The sequence below is a fragment of the Paracoccidioides lutzii genome (assembly GCF_000150705.2).
Source record: "Paracoccidioides lutzii Pb01 unplaced genomic scaffold supercont2.25, whole genome shotgun sequence".
Taxonomy (NCBI): Eukaryota; Fungi; Ascomycota; class Eurotiomycetes; order Onygenales; family Ajellomycetaceae; genus Paracoccidioides; species Paracoccidioides lutzii.
Window position 1 is genome coordinate 81706 of NW_015440971.1, and position 15138 is coordinate 96843.

General features: G+C 45.9%; 4 protein-coding genes across 4 annotated transcripts; 2 read left to right on the forward strand and 2 right to left on the reverse strand.

Moving 5' to 3' along the window:
- Positions 1–924: 924 nt before the first annotated feature.
- PAAG_07715 (hypothetical protein) lies at positions 925–2555 on the forward strand (the record flags this gene model as incomplete). Its single annotated transcript, XM_002790370.1, has 2 exons — positions 925–1545; positions 1611–2555. 2 exons carry the CDS (start codon positions 925–927, stop codon positions 2553–2555), a joined length of 1566 nt encoding a protein of 521 aa, XP_002790416.1.
- Positions 2556–4143: 1588 nt separating this feature from the next.
- PAAG_07717 (hypothetical protein) lies at positions 4144–5166 on the reverse strand (the record flags this gene model as incomplete). The annotated part of the gene is made up of 1 exon (XM_002790372.1): positions 4144–5166. One exon carries the CDS (start codon positions 5164–5166, stop codon positions 4144–4146), a length of 1023 nt encoding a protein of 340 aa, XP_002790418.1.
- A 2978-nt stretch (positions 5167–8144) lies between these two features.
- Positions 8145–9252, forward strand: PAAG_07719 (hypothetical protein; the record flags this gene model as incomplete). The annotated part of the gene is made up of 5 exons (XM_002790374.1): positions 8145–8186; positions 8276–8431; positions 8488–8591; positions 8669–8985; positions 9065–9252. 5 exons carry the CDS (start codon positions 8145–8147, stop codon positions 9250–9252), a joined length of 807 nt encoding a protein of 268 aa, XP_002790420.1.
- Positions 9253–9781: 529 nt separating this feature from the next.
- PAAG_07720 (high-affinity nicotinic acid transporter) lies at positions 9782–11499 on the reverse strand (the record flags this gene model as incomplete). The annotated part of the gene is made up of 5 exons (XM_015846307.1): positions 9782–10244; positions 10522–10793; positions 10848–10948; positions 11004–11099; positions 11157–11499. The coding sequence occupies 5 exons, from the start codon at positions 11497–11499 to the stop codon at positions 9782–9784; spliced, it is 1275 nt and encodes a 424-aa protein (XP_015700701.1).
- Between the last annotated feature and the right edge of the window lie 3639 nt (positions 11500–15138).

A 15138-nucleotide genomic window follows, 5' to 3' on the forward strand; every position in this document is an offset into this window, starting at 1 on the left:
GGCACCTGTAAATCGTCTCCACCGCGAGATCTTCCATTGCTTGAATTCATCAATCCCCGCAATAGAACAGAGGAATGGTTCAATATCCCAAATAATTATAGTACCCTTGGATAATGATGCCGGATGCACCAAAGAAGGAACAAAAGGAACTCAAGGAACATCAGGACATTGGATGCATACCGTAAAACCCTACACAGTGCTCTGCCAAAAACGGTATCATCTTGGTTGTCCATCTCTTGGTTCCATCCACAAACCCCGCAAAGCTAGAAACGCTCACCCAGTTTGGGGCGGAATCTTATTTATTCCCGCCAATAAAAAGCTGTGTTAGCTCCATGTGTCGGAGGAACTCTCGAACAACAGTTGAAACCCCTGGCAGATCGAAAATGCCACGGCAGCACCAGCGTCACCAATACCAGCAGCGCAAGAGACACAGGACACACTCACTCTATGATTGAGTTACTAATAACTTGACAGGCTCAAGCACGGGAATGATGCTACAGACTATCTTGGTCAATGGAGCTTGTGCAGTCGTTGCCAGCCTATCAGTTGCGGCACGAGCACGCGACACTTACTCTGATGTGGACTGCTCCCAAAAGCCCAAGGTTTGCTGCCTGGGCCATTGCACTCTCCTCTTCTTAACAGTCTCGTCCCTTGTTTTAAAGAGCAGCCCTTTTCCTCGATGATCATTTCGTTTTCCCGTGTCTTTTCTGTTTAAAAATGTCGGGGCATCGCATCCTACTGTTACTCTAGGGAATCTATTCCACCCGCGCTCTACCAGTTATTGCGTTATTTACCCCCTGAGACTAGTGATAAAACACTATTTGGACCAGCATATATTTATTCCCTTCTATACGGTCCCCTAAATTATTCTACAGTCTCGTCCTGTCTACCATTTCCTTTCCCTCCCCTCCCAATCCATTAACCATGCCAAAGCCGCGCCTCCCTCTAACCCCGGCCTCTTCTGGGGACATCGCCGCAGAGGAGAAATCCTCCAACTCTCCCGTCGAGATGTTCTTCTGCCTGCCCCCAGCCGCCCTCCCAAACAGTAGCAGTAGTAGCAATTCCAGCTCCTCCAAACGCTCAGTTCCTACTCGTCCAATGTCCCCTATCTCCCCTGACATCCAACCAGTCGAAACATCAACCCGTTCCTCTCGGACTTCACGACAGCGATCTAACACCAAGAAACGCCCTTCCGCAGCGGACTTCACTCTACCACCTCCCCCAACAAGGGCACGGAAGATTATACAGATGAAGCCCAAGACGCAAGCGGAACAAGTGACACCGCGGTGCAATGGTGCTGGTGGTTCAGAGGGTAAAGCTAAGGCGGAAAATAGTACCTTTGCTAGTAGTGGTAGTGGTGCTGGATCCAAGAAAAAGCAGGCTAGTGGAGCAACCACTGCTGCGGGACGAAAGATTGCGCGCAAGACGGCGCACAGCATGATTGAGAGAAGAAGACGATCCAAGATGAATGAAGAGTTCACGACATTGAAGAATATGATCCCGGCTTGTAGGGGCCAGGAGATGCATAAGCTGGCGATTTTGCAGGTTAGTTCTTCCTTTTAAAATTTAGTTGTAGCATTGCTGATTAGAGGAACTGCTCGATACTCCAGGCTAGCATTGATTACATGAACTACCTCGAGCAATGCATAAATGATCTCAAAGCAGCAAACAGCAACGACTGCGATGATGGAACTGAAACAGATTCTACAAACCTGTACACCCCTTCCGCGCCGTGCGGGGTTTCGACAACGAAATTCAATCGCCCAGCGAGTGTCGATCAGGATCAAGAAAGATTCTCATCCCTTTCCCCTTCTCCTTCCCCCTCCCCCTCCCAATTCCCATTCATATACGCCCACAGCCACACCAACAGCACCACAACCTCCCCGAACATCCCCCGCACCACCAGCACCACCAGCACCACCTACGAGTACGAGTACGAATACCCCTACCAATCCCCCGGCCAATTATCCACACACAACCCCTCAACAACTGCCAATCTCATCCCCATCCCCGCCCTCCATGCATCCCTCGACACCAGCACAACCTCTTCCCTCCACCCTCTCGACCCCTGCCTCCAATCCCCGCAAGCACACCGCCAACTCCAACGGCAACACTTTCCCAACCACAACCACAAATCATCCTTCACAACCCTATCTACATCAACCCTATCTACATCAACCGTATCATCCGCCCCATCAAGCACAAACACAAACGCAGTCATGGCAAGCGTAAATCCGTCCCCCGCGCTCACAGCGCGGTATGCTGCAGACGTCGAGAGAGAAGGGTATGTGGATATGGATATTGATCATGAACATGAGGCGTCGGCGGCATTGTTGATGTTGAATGTCGATCGGAGGGCGGTGGGGGTTGTGTTGGGATCTTCTTCTGGCATGACAGGGGCTGGTGGTGCTGGTGGGAACGGGGGAGATGGGCGGGTGGGTGTGGGCGTGTTTGGGATGGGAGATGGGGAGGGAGAGAAGGGGAGTGGCGTGGGGGCGGGAGAATCAAATACGAAGAAACTAGGAATGAGTGTGCAGGATTTATTGTGCAATTAGTTGTGATCTCCTCCCTGCGAGTCCTTGTCTAGCGTAACGGATCTTTCGTCTTGCTATTTCTTTGTTAGCGTCCGGGGGTTTAGCAGATAGCTTACGTGAGGTATAACGATATGACTCTACTCACCTTGAGTTCCGAAAAATGGCTACGAATAGGCAGATTAATATGAGATACATACCTGAAAACCATCATGTTTGCCTTCCGGTTAACTTTGGACGTTTTGTCCGCGCGGGCCGGCCCGTTGTGGAAGATTCAAAGGTATGAAACACATCACCGTTATACCTGTTTTCGCGAAGTATATCTTCTCACACAGGGGAAATAAGCTAGTTGTCGTGCCTTTGAAATAAGTAAACAATAAATAAAACATATATATATATATATTAGAAAGAAATGAAAGGATCGAAAATCTCCCGTGGTTTTTGGTCATTGTTGAAATTGAGGGAGGGGTGGCGGGGAGTTAAAAGAGAAAGGGAGATGAGCCTTTGAAAATTTCTTCCAAGGAGATGGTGTTCTGAAATTGACCAAAGTAGTTTCTATCTTTCATTCTTCTCTCTAAGTAAGATATAAGACGCCAGTTTTGAAAGTTCATGCGTAATTGCCTTCACATCGTCATCGTAAATATCCAGTATCATCGTTGGATCCATGTACATAGAACTACTTAGGCCCAGCCCGGCTCGTCATCATTTCAGGATGGTTGGTCCTAGCCAAATCCATGATTTTTCCATCTGGATGTCGACACCGTAACAATCATTCAAACAAGCCAAACGTGTATATATGTGCAAGCCTCCTGGGCATGTGACGGCTATTTATGGGGCACCCTATGCCTTTACGAGTGCTGCATGGACTGTGAATATGAAGACAAGGAGTGAGAGAAGAGGATAAACGTAGATAGATGAATTTCAAAGCAGCTCCTAGGAGGGAGGGAGGGAGAGAGGGAGATTAAAAGGAAATCAAATCTGACAACTGGGGTATAATAAGAATATGTGGGATGGTTGAACTTCCATTGGTGGGTGGGAGGACTGGCCAGCTAACTGATATACGCGTACATCACGTGAGGTGGTGCGGCTACCGGGCGGTCATGCCCAACAGAATTCAACTCTGTGTTTGATTTCGTGTGTTGTGCGAGCATATCATGCCTGGGGAGGAGTTTTTTCATGCTCGCTGTTCAGGTGTATTCTTTCATGATGGAGATGAGTTAAGGGATGTGATGAGCTTGTTGAGAATGATGAGGGTAATGTTGAGGGAACAATGGGTCGTTTGACTCAATCTCCACAGGGATATAACAAAGCTACTATCCCCCGAAAGGTGGGGCAATGAGACAGCCCCAGAGCGCTGGAAGAGGGCGAGGGGCAGTAAGCCCAAGTTTGATATATCGGTTAGTCTATATAGACATGTATGCAAAGTTTTAATCCAATGTTTGTGGGGGAAATGTAGACTTCGTGTTACCCAACACATCGATCGTCATTCCGAACATCATATCATGGCAGCACAGATACAAACACATGGACTCAATAATAAAACAAGCCAAAATTCCTAGATCCTACTAACAGAAAGGAGGGGGGGGGGGGCGCGCGGATGAAGGAAAATAAATCACCAATTCTTACCCTCCCCTCCCTCCTGCACCTCGCTCAACCACCTCTTAACGCCACAAATCAACCTCTCTCTCGACAGATTCAGTTCCTTCTCCAACACGGCCCCCCTCGCACTACGCCCCAACTCCAACAACTCATCATAGTCATCGCCGCCATCAGCACCTAGCGGGTTTGGTTTGGAGACATCACGCACCCTCCAACCCGCGCCAGGTTTGCCGTCCAATTCGGCCTGTAGGGCGGCCATGTTGTATTGAGTTAGTGGAGTGTTGGATTTGGGTGGACTGCCGCGGAAGAATGCCTTGCGGAATTTGCTTTCTTTGGATGGGGATGGGTTAAGGAGAAGACTTTGTTGGAGGGGCGAGGGAAGGAGAGGGGATGAGGTTCGTGGTTGGTCCGGAGTGGGTTTTCCGTTGTTGTTGTTGTTGTTGATATCACTGTGATTGCTGTGGCTGGGAAGGTTTAGTGGGATTGGAACAGTCATGGGTTGAGTGGCTGGTAGTTGGTTTTGTCGTTGCGGGTGGCCAATCGAGTTGCTGGCATCGTCGATGATATTAATGGCGGTACGGTGATCTTGTTTATCATTGCAACCAGCAGCGTGTTTTGGCGAGGGCGGATGTGAAGAGGATAACGGGGATGATGGCCCCTTTCGAGAGTGAGTGAGCTGTTTCAGTCGTTGGAAGTATTCTGCGGGTTTTCGATCGCATGAAACTCGGGAGGTTGATGTCGCTGGGGTGAGCTGGTTTGAGAGACGCGGGCAGGTGGTTGAGCCTTGATGTGGAGGTGTAGACGAGGAAGAATGAGGAGGCGGGGATGAGATGGGCGATTGCGAAGGGCTTGCAGGTTTTGAATTTGATATCTTCTTGCCCAGGAGACTGAAGAAGGACCTTTTGCGGTTCTTTCTGTTGTTCTTATCATATCCATCTCGAACACCGCCCATATCCCTGGTCTGGTTGCAGGGCGCTCTGGACGTGTACGTGGCGTAGTGCCGGGGGGTCGGAGACTTTGTGCAAATGTTTTCCATGACTAGTAAAAAGCTCCCGATAGGTACCCTAGTAGTTATCAAAATATACCCGGGTTTCTTGTCTTATCTTCGACATTCAGGCACACGAACGATGATTCTTTTCAGATTTGGAGAGGAGCAATACGGGTGGGGTTGTGAAAGAAGGTTGGCTTTCAAAGAATGTGTAGTCTTTAAATTCCCATGGCGGGTACATGCAGGTGGATGCAAGCAGGACAAGCAATTGGATATAATTCCTCGGCATCCAAAGCTTCAAGACAAAATCTCAGATTGGCATCGTACGGAAAGGATTGGTGAATCGGATGGTGGTCGACGGTTGTTTTTTTACTGCCAGACCCTGGACTGAAGACGACAGGGGGAAATATGCACCAGCCAACTCAAAGTACTGATTGTGGGTGAAGATCTCGTTACGAAATTGCTTGTAAAAGGGAAGAGGAGGGAGATGAGTCAAAAATTGGTAATGAAACCGAGGATAATAGAAAAAGGGGAGCCGACAAGAGGTTTTTGAAGTATGACAAAGTCGTTTACGCATGAATTCGTAATGAGTCTTCCATTTCTGAGTGATTGTTTAGTCATGACATTCAAGGAAAACATAAACATGAGAGGTTCAGAAACTAGAATCAGAAAATAACAAGTAAAATACGTGAAGGATAACAATGAGGAGAGAGAAGAGAAGAGCTAAAGGAGGCCTGGCTAGTTTAAGGGAAAACAAACAGACAGACAGACAGACACACACACACAGAGAGAGAGAGAGAGAGTGAGTGAGTGAGTGAGTGAGGAGGAGATTGGAGAGAGTTTGGAGGCTTGTGAAGATCGTTGCAAAAATCGCCGCTCAAGTTTCCTTCCTCTGAGCTTTTTTGTCAAGGAATGGGGCCCTATGATGGTATCACTACCGCCCATTCAGCCCCATCAATTGTGGTTCACGCTGGAAGCTAATAAGTGATCCGCACCAGCTCAACCATGATTTGTCTCTAGGAACCCGCTAGCCCCCAGTTTCGGCACCGATTATTGCCCCCCAAGCGGGGCCAACCATGAGTCTGCATGATTTCCAACTTTCAGAGGCTCATCTGATCGCATTTTGCCTCCAATGGATGATGGATCCTCGACCGCATCCGCTGTTCGCACGGGGCCCATCGAGTAATGTACACACACTTTAGGCAGTTATCCCACGGAGACTAATGTAGCAGACGAATCCAACGTCTCAACCGTCTGGCACAATGACAATCTGGAAACATCCCAGCTTCTACCCAAGTTGTTCGTGAAAGTCTTTACCCATCAAACAGCGTTCAAGGTTTCGCTGTCCGATGATGCGCAATTGCAGGTAAGAAGGGGGAGCAGGTCATTGTTGATTGATGCCTTGCAGAGCACACTTCTTCCACGGTGAAAAAGAGGCTTCTCCAGGCCTGGATTACACAGACGCATTCCAGAAGTTGATCACCGCTGCTGTCAACCATCTGGCCGCTGTTTCAAAAGGACTCAAACACACTCGCCTCGTTTACTTAGCAAATCAATAGTGCATCCAGTTACTTCGATCTCGATTCCTCAGATACAGACTCAGAATACATGGGATGTCCTTAACGCAGGTCATCGGACAATATCCCTGCGTGGGATGCTCGTCGCAGACTCTCGGTGGAAAATTCACGAGAGTTCGTATCACGGTCATTTATTGACCTTTAAAAGTAAAATAAAATATTTGTTTTTGAATTGAATTGGACTGAGAACTATGTTAAAGGGATATGAGCCACTTTCTACGGATTATGCACCCTACTCCGCCAAGATCATTTTAAAGCTGCACATCATGTCAGACATTGACGGGAGACAATAAAATTTAATGAGAGCAATGCATTCCTTTTTTAACTGGTGTTGCACAGTACAATCGAGTTCAATTCCGAAAAGGCTCAGATGGGGTTGGCTGCCGACCAGTTCCAACGTGTTTGCCCCTATGAGCGCGATGCAGGGGTAACTAGATCTCCCTTCAACCGTTGGAAGCTTGGCTGCTCCCTTCGTGTTTCTCCCCCTCGGTATAGTGAAATCATACATGTTGTGCAGTATCTTTCCTCTCGTTTCCCTGATGTTCACTGTAATGCTAACCGTATAGCACGTCCATTGACTCCCCGAGAAGCGGATAATTACTGACTAATAGTTAGTTGTTAAACCAACTAACTAGTTAGTTAGTTATTGTTTACGTGTTGCGATGACCTTGGAAACTTTCCCCACTTCCACCCGCCCCACTTAAGACATCGCCCAAGTTTCTCACAGCGGCCAACGGAAAAGCTGAATTGGTTGCAGCACACCGAAAGGATATCCAAGCGAGAAGCCATGGTACCGAACCTCTTAGCAGCTGCTTTGACTTTGGACAATATTCAATATCCTCATTATCCTCGAGGAAAAAAATGGCTCAAAGAGGTCCTTTTCAATTAGCTAATATACACCATGTCTGGCAGGTCATTTCTCATGTCTACTACTACAGAGGCCGTGGAAATGGGTTGGAAAAATAAAAAATAAAATAAAAAAAAAAAAAAAAAAAAAAAAAAAGGTGGTTAGATTGGCCGACTTTCGATCTAATTGCTGACAATTAGATATTTCGGAAATATAACCAGGATAAAAGTCGTGGAACTGGATAATTTGGCAATATACTTCGTTTTTAAGATGGACTCCCGGAACTCCGTTTTTATAACTAACGAATGCTGCATGACTACATGGATGGTTGCGTTTTGCATCATGTTAGACTTCTTGCGACTCGAGCCTCTCCTGGGTTCAGCTTTGAAAGCCGAACCGCTGCGACGTCAAGGTTAACTCTGGAGTAGCAGTCAGCCGCCTTAGCAGCAGGGCGGGACCCCAGGAAGAGGAGAACGGAGTATACCGAACATAGAATTTGTCGAGTCGCAACGATATCCTTCATACTGTGAAAACCAATTCATATATCCGTTGCAGAACTTTACCAACCCACGCCATATTCACACACAATACTTTGAGAAAGCATGCCAACCTGGGTCGTTACCGGTGTGTCTCGCGGAATAGGGGTACGCATAAACACATCTGGCATTTTTCTGAAAACGAGATATGAATGTTACTGATAGGATTTTATATTGCCTCTTACCTATCACTGCAGTTCGGATTCCTGCAGCAACTATCCGCCAACCCAGAGAACTTAGTCGTCGGACTCGTGCGCGATAAAGCTGCAACAGACGCTCGAGTGGAACAAGAGCTACAGGGGAGAAACATCCATATCTTGCAAGCTGACTTAACTGACTATGACTCCCTGAAGGTGTGCACATGTTGAAATCCAAACAAGTTGGGGCCTCTCTGCTGACACATTTGCAGCGGGCTGCGGAAGACGTTGCTCAGTTGAGCGACAGTGTTGACTATTTAATCGCGAACGCAGCCCTGACATCGCGCTGGTCGACCTTCGATGGTATCGGTGTCCTGTGCGTATCCCCTATCCCGGTTTCTTTCTTTTGAACTCCCTGCCACGGATAATGTAGTTGACGGGAGTTGGTTATAGCATGGAAGATCCAAAAAGACTGGAAGAAGACCTAATTCAGCACTTCCGAACGAATGTTGTCGGCAACATCCACTTGCTTGGGGTCTTCGTGCCTCTTTTGCTGAAAGGGTCAGCCAAGAAAGTTATCACCCTTACCACTGGAATGGCAGACAATGATTTTGTCGCTGGATATGATGTCGCGCCAGGAGCACCCAACGCCCTTACCAAGGCCGCCATGAATTCTGCGACTGCCAAATTTAGTGCACAGTATAGAAAGGATGGGATTCTGTTCATGGCTATAGCCCCCGGCATGGTTGACACCGGCGCGTTCACGGATTGTGAGAAACTTGCTTCCTCGTGTCCCCCGCGCTCCTTGGTTTGGAAAATACCTTTTTTGCTAATTCGCTTGCCGCCTAGCAACCCCCGAGGAGCTCGCTAAGTTGGGTAGCATGCTGCAAAGATTTGCGGCCTATGCGCCAAATTTCAAGGCTCTCACAGTCGACGAGTCGGTTAGTGCGATGTTGAGCGTCATCAATCGTGCGAGCATCGACAACGGATATGCTGGAGCATTCGTGTCTCATAGAGGAAATAAGCAATGGCTTTAGACGTGACAATTGTCCAATTCACAATGGTTACCGCTGATACAGAAGCTGGTTGAACCGAGCTAGTACGCAAAATACTGGGAGCATGGAGTAGAATTAACCAAATGCATGAAAGGTAGTCTTGAGCCCAATAATGATACTTTTCCATCGCTATAACACTGAAAAAGAGTTCTGAGAAAACACCTCAAGAATTATCAATAGCGAATCCCATTTCCCCAGTGTCCCTTGGAAAATATCGACCAGCATTTCCAAGTTCCATGAGTTTTACCTAATCGAAGCTCCAGTGTGAAATAGACGCCGCACGGGCATCACAATCAATATCAAGACATTCGAGCTAGAAATGATAAACCCAAGAAAGCAAACCCCCCAAGCCGGTCTAAAATGACATGGAAAAGATATCAAGGATACCAAAGTAAAACCCCCTGCAGGCACCATTTATGACTGTGTAATGTAACTTGGAGAATAGCAATACATTAATGAAGAGAAAGGATATTTCCGAGGGCGATGGGAGGGTAGGAGGATATCCAACCACTTAGTAGGTAAACCTGAAACTGGGATGGTCGTCTCCGAGGTTATCAACCTCATTCTCAGGAAGAAGCAGGAGATGATCACGGAACCCTTCATCGCGGAGGCGGTTTTCCCGATGCAAGTACAAGAAGAACGCGATGCATGTGACTGCACACACCCATACTAATGCAAGACTTGTCCTGAATCCCGTCGGGTACCTTGGGGCCTCGGACGGGAAGAAAAGGTTACTCGCAATCAGTCCGCCAGAATTCCCAAGCCCGATCTGCATCGCCGCTGATATGCCGCGCTTGTAGTGCCCACCCACGTTGTTGTTTAGCCAGGCAATTGTAATGGGGTGGGCCATAAAGGCTCCCGCGGAGATGGTCAAAACGGCAAAATAACATACACCCGGGGACACGGATTGTTGGCATAAGAGGATTATGTATCCGACGGTAGTAATAATGCATCCCAACATGGTGAACGCGAATCTATGCTTTAAGTGGTCCGAGATTATTGCTGTTAGCATTGCGCTGCAGGCGCCACAGGCAAAATATTGGGACTGCCATGAGCTGAGCGTTTAGAGCAGTCCATCCCAGTTGATTGAGGATGGTTGGGGTAAAGAAGCTGACTGCGTATCCAGTGTTGACAATGCCGATATACATCACAATTCTCTGCAAAGGGGGGGGGGGGGGGGGGGGGGGGGGCGAAGACGTTAGAGAGTGATTCCATTTGCAGTGGTAGAATTCGGATAGGCTAAAACCTTACCCCATGTAGATTTTCACATCTGTGAAGGCGCGTTTCATGGCATTCTTGTCTAGACGGTTCATTTTAGCAGTTTCAGTTTCTGTTGCTAATCGATGGAGGAGAAGCTTCCTTTCTTCCTCTGCAAGGAATTTTGCCTTTTCGGGCCACTCAGGAATGAGAAACTTCGAAAATACAGCAGCAACCACGGTTGCAACGCCTTCGAGAATAAAAATCCAGCGCCAGCCGCTGTAACCACGAGCGCCATCCATTCCGGCAATGGCATAGGCCAGAATCTGCCAATAGTTATGAGCCCCCGAACCAATTACAGACAGTTTGGAATATCTTACTCCGCTTAGCGAACCCGCCATAATGCTGCACGATATAAAAAAGTTGAGCCTTGTCTGAAGTTCATGCCGTTTATAATACATAGAGATAAGATACACACAACCTATAAAGTGTCAGATATACATGAGAAACAACCCAGTGAGTTTAGGGTCGAATACCTGGGACAAATCCTGCTTCAAAAATCCCGAGGAAGACGCGACAGACGAGCAATCCAGCAAAACTATTTGTGACTCCTTGGAAAGTCGTAACAAGCCCTGAATAATCCTTGAGCCATTGTAATGGAGACAACAAATGCGGGAGTGATCACTCACCCCATCCTAGCATAACGCTGCTAAGCCAGGTTGAAGGGGAAACATTTTTTAGAATGATATTGCTCGGGACTTCACAAAGCATGTACGGAACAAAAAATATGAACAGGGCAATGTTGAAATCATGTCCGCTCATACCAAGGTCTCTCTCTAGACCCTGGAGACGAGCATTCCCAATGTTTATGCGATCAAGGAACGCCAAACTCATGAGAAAGGCGAGGATCGGGACTACATGGAGATCGCATTTCCATACAAGTTTCTTTTCGGCTGTTCTATCTATGGATTCGACGGAATGTGTTTCCGTAATGGTAGGCGTGCTTGGTATTTCTTTGGGTGAGCCGTTCATCCTGCTGGTCGCGAAGATACCAAACTTGAAGCACGCAGAGGAAAGGGAAAAATAGATTTTGGCGTGAAGAGAGAGTGAGCGCACGAATGCAGGAAAATAGGTAAGCAGGGGGGATACGGAGGACTTAATAACTCCATATGTAAAGTCCCGTGTCACATATCAGAAGATTTTAAGATTCGGATAGACTGGTATTTTATGATCGCCAATGCAGGGATGGCATGATTGAGCATGACACAACATGAAAGATTTCCTATGCGCATCTGCAATTGACGCCATCAAGGTCATTCCCACTGATTGATATGGATTCTCAGTGCATGGGCATCCGAGCTGCAGAACTCAGGAAACATCAAAGTAAGAAAACATTGAAGGCAAAGCGTAAAAAGTACGGCAGCTCGTGATGTTTAAGCTTAACATTCCAGGGAACTAAGCATCATTAAAACCGGGGCGGGGAAGGGAAATTCAATAACCTTATCTTCAAGAACTAACGCAGCGTGGTTTGGCCGCTGATGAGGGAAAACTGAGCTAAGAATTAAAGGTTGCAGCATGGTTGGGCAGTAGTTGACCTGGGATGGTAATTTTGTAGCCGATCGTCAACTTCTCAGTGGAAAAATGTAACTGTGAAAGAGACACAAAATTGCCACACAGGAACTCTAGTAGCGAGAGGAAGGCCTAAGTGTAACATCTCACACCAGACTTCAGAAGCCCACATGAGGCCCAATCGTTGCAATACTCCCCAACCAACATCTCCCTCAGCCAATGAAATGGTGTGACTACCCGGGAGAAGATGAAGATAGTCACGCCTGGGTCTAGTCAGCCCACCTTCCAGTAGCCGTATAAGGGTCAAATATTTTGGTTTGCGGAAGCACCCAGGCACGAACAAACCCAAAGAAAAGCCAAGATAGAAAAGCAAAAATAAACGTAAAATCAAGGAGCAAGAAACAAGCGCAGAAAATATTACTTACTGCACTGCCTGCGTTCAAATATTGCCACGTCTGCCAATGTTGGCGGACTCATTCTAATAGGAATGATTGTCAATTCTGGGGTAATACAGGTGTTGTTTTTGTGGTGATACTCACGCCACACCCACCCACTAGTTGTGGGGGGCGTGGCACAAGTGAAAAAAAAAAAGCATGAGAGCTTACAGCCATAGAGTGTTCAAGATGTTACGCAGCTGAGATTAATCCTCTTTGTTCTTCTGGCCTGTTATTAGCCCGTTGCTCTGGCTTTTACTCTCACTATTCTCGCTGCTGCCATTGCTCATCCCCACCACCACAAAAAAATCTTGTGACTCAGCCGCGTTTGTGGCTTCGGGATTTCTCATACAAAGCCGGCGGAACTGCCACATCCATAGATGAGTGGCAATCATTCGATTCAGGATGAGTATGGAAAGTTAGGCAACAGGTCAATTTTAATAGTAGAAAACAATAAAAGAAACTCGATGCTGCCATGAGGTCATCTCTCTTAGCTCTCCAGGACTTCGGGAGGTACGCACATCGTCACACGCACATACTTCATATGCGTTCGCAAGTAAAAATCGTTTACGATATTGACTCTCTTGCATCGTAGATGCGTGTTCGTGGTTGAGCTTCTTGACCCGAAGGTCGACGAAGTAGTCAACTAGAGCCGTCCGGAACCCGGAACAACAGTAAAGCCGTTATACTCCGGTGCAACCCCCCTTTTTCGCACCGTCCGCTGAGATAACAGATCCTTCAATCGTGGAATAGCCTGAAGTTCCCCCGCGACATTTGTTTCTTCAGTAACAACAGTTCGAGTCTTTGAGATCATCGTGTCATAACACGGACTGAACCACTCAACACAAGGCAATTACCCTGCTGCCCCCCAAGCTTCAAACCTCACTGCCATGTCAAACAACGCGAATATCGAGCTCGCAGCAGCTGAAATCCTCTCCCAGATAAATGCGAATTTACTTCTATTGCCAATAAATATGAAATTCACCAGCTTACTTTAATGTGATATGTTTATCAGTCGACTGAGTCTGCTTTCAGAAAGACTGCGGCCTTTATTTACAAATAAAAGCTTTTGCACATACATAGTTAGCTTTTAAATTATAAATTTTCTTTTTACATTAATAACTATTTATAAAATGTTGGAGGATTCCCCGGCTACCCGAGGTCACGTGCACATATGTATTTATTAGTTGTAGCTAGCTCGCTTAGAGTCCCACAATGAAACAAGGCAGTAATCGGTCCTCTAAGATAAAATACTTATTATTAGCTATAATATTTGAACATTTAATATAATTATAAAGATAAAAATTAATAATTGATAATTTAATACTTAATATAAAAAAAATAAATCATCAATAATAAATTAATATAAATTTATATAAAATGTATTATAAAATTCAAATAATATATTTAAATAATAATAATTATTATTTTAAAATTAATGATTATATATTATATATATTAATAAGTTAAATATTTCAAATTAAATAGTAATTTTTATTATTTTTAATAGTTAATTAAATTTTTGGGTAATTAACCTGTATATATATTTAGTTTTATATTTATAAATTAGCCTAAGTTATTGGCTGCATACAAATATAAAAAGAATAACAATAATATAATAATAAATACACACACGTCTTTGAGTAATTTTCCAAAATTTAGTTTCTTTAGAAGTTTATAGCTTAAACAGTTTTCTTTTTTTTTACCTATTTCAGTTACTCAATTTAGTTGCTCAATTCAGTTATCATCTTAGTTTTTAAATTACATTTAGATTTTAATAATATCTTGTCGAGAAATCCGTGGAATTTTGTAGTAGTAAAAGAGTGCATTGATGCAGTCATGTTAGTTACATGTCACTCTGTCAACGACTCGACGCTCGACGCTCGATTGACTTGCCGTAGGAACACAGATCATACCATACCACACACCTGCAGCAACGAAGCAGCGGAAATCGTGATGAGACGAGATGACATAGTCGGAGCTGATAGGAGGGAGCATGCATCGATGGATTTACTTCTCGAACATCGCAACCTTGCCTAGCCCGGTAGAGTGATCCAGGTGTGGATGGTACACAGCCTACAACATGCTTTCGCAGCTGCAGCAACGATGATAACAGAGAATCTTTCATTTATTAGTAAAAATATGTTTAACAATGGAGAAAATCATTACTACCCGCCTTCAGAGAGATGAATAATTGGACCTTGAAGTTCCCCGATCTAAATCTCGGCACTATTATTTCTCGAACTCCATTGATACTTTCTCTGTCCAAGCACGTTTTTGAAAATCGGGATTTTCTAATCTCCAGCATCAACCAAGCAGCCATTTGAATCAACTGGCTCGGAAAACCGAACAAGATACCGACACAAATAACCACCCCAAATTATATTTGCCAGTCGATAATTGCCTTTCAATTCATCTGGGCCAGCTCCACCTCAATGCGTGGATTTTGATGTCATCTGCAGTTCACTGCCCAGTGTCCTGGTGGATCTCGGGTTATGCGCGGCGGAAGAGGCACACAGTTAACGAATAAACGTCCAGAAAACTCTTACAGAGCGGAATCTCCCCGCGCTCATGTTTCATTTTGCCATCTCATCTGAAGCGCTCTGTGGTTGAGGTGAGATTTGCAAAAATCTAACGAGTTCTTGGGGCCCCAAAGGCGAAAGGCAAC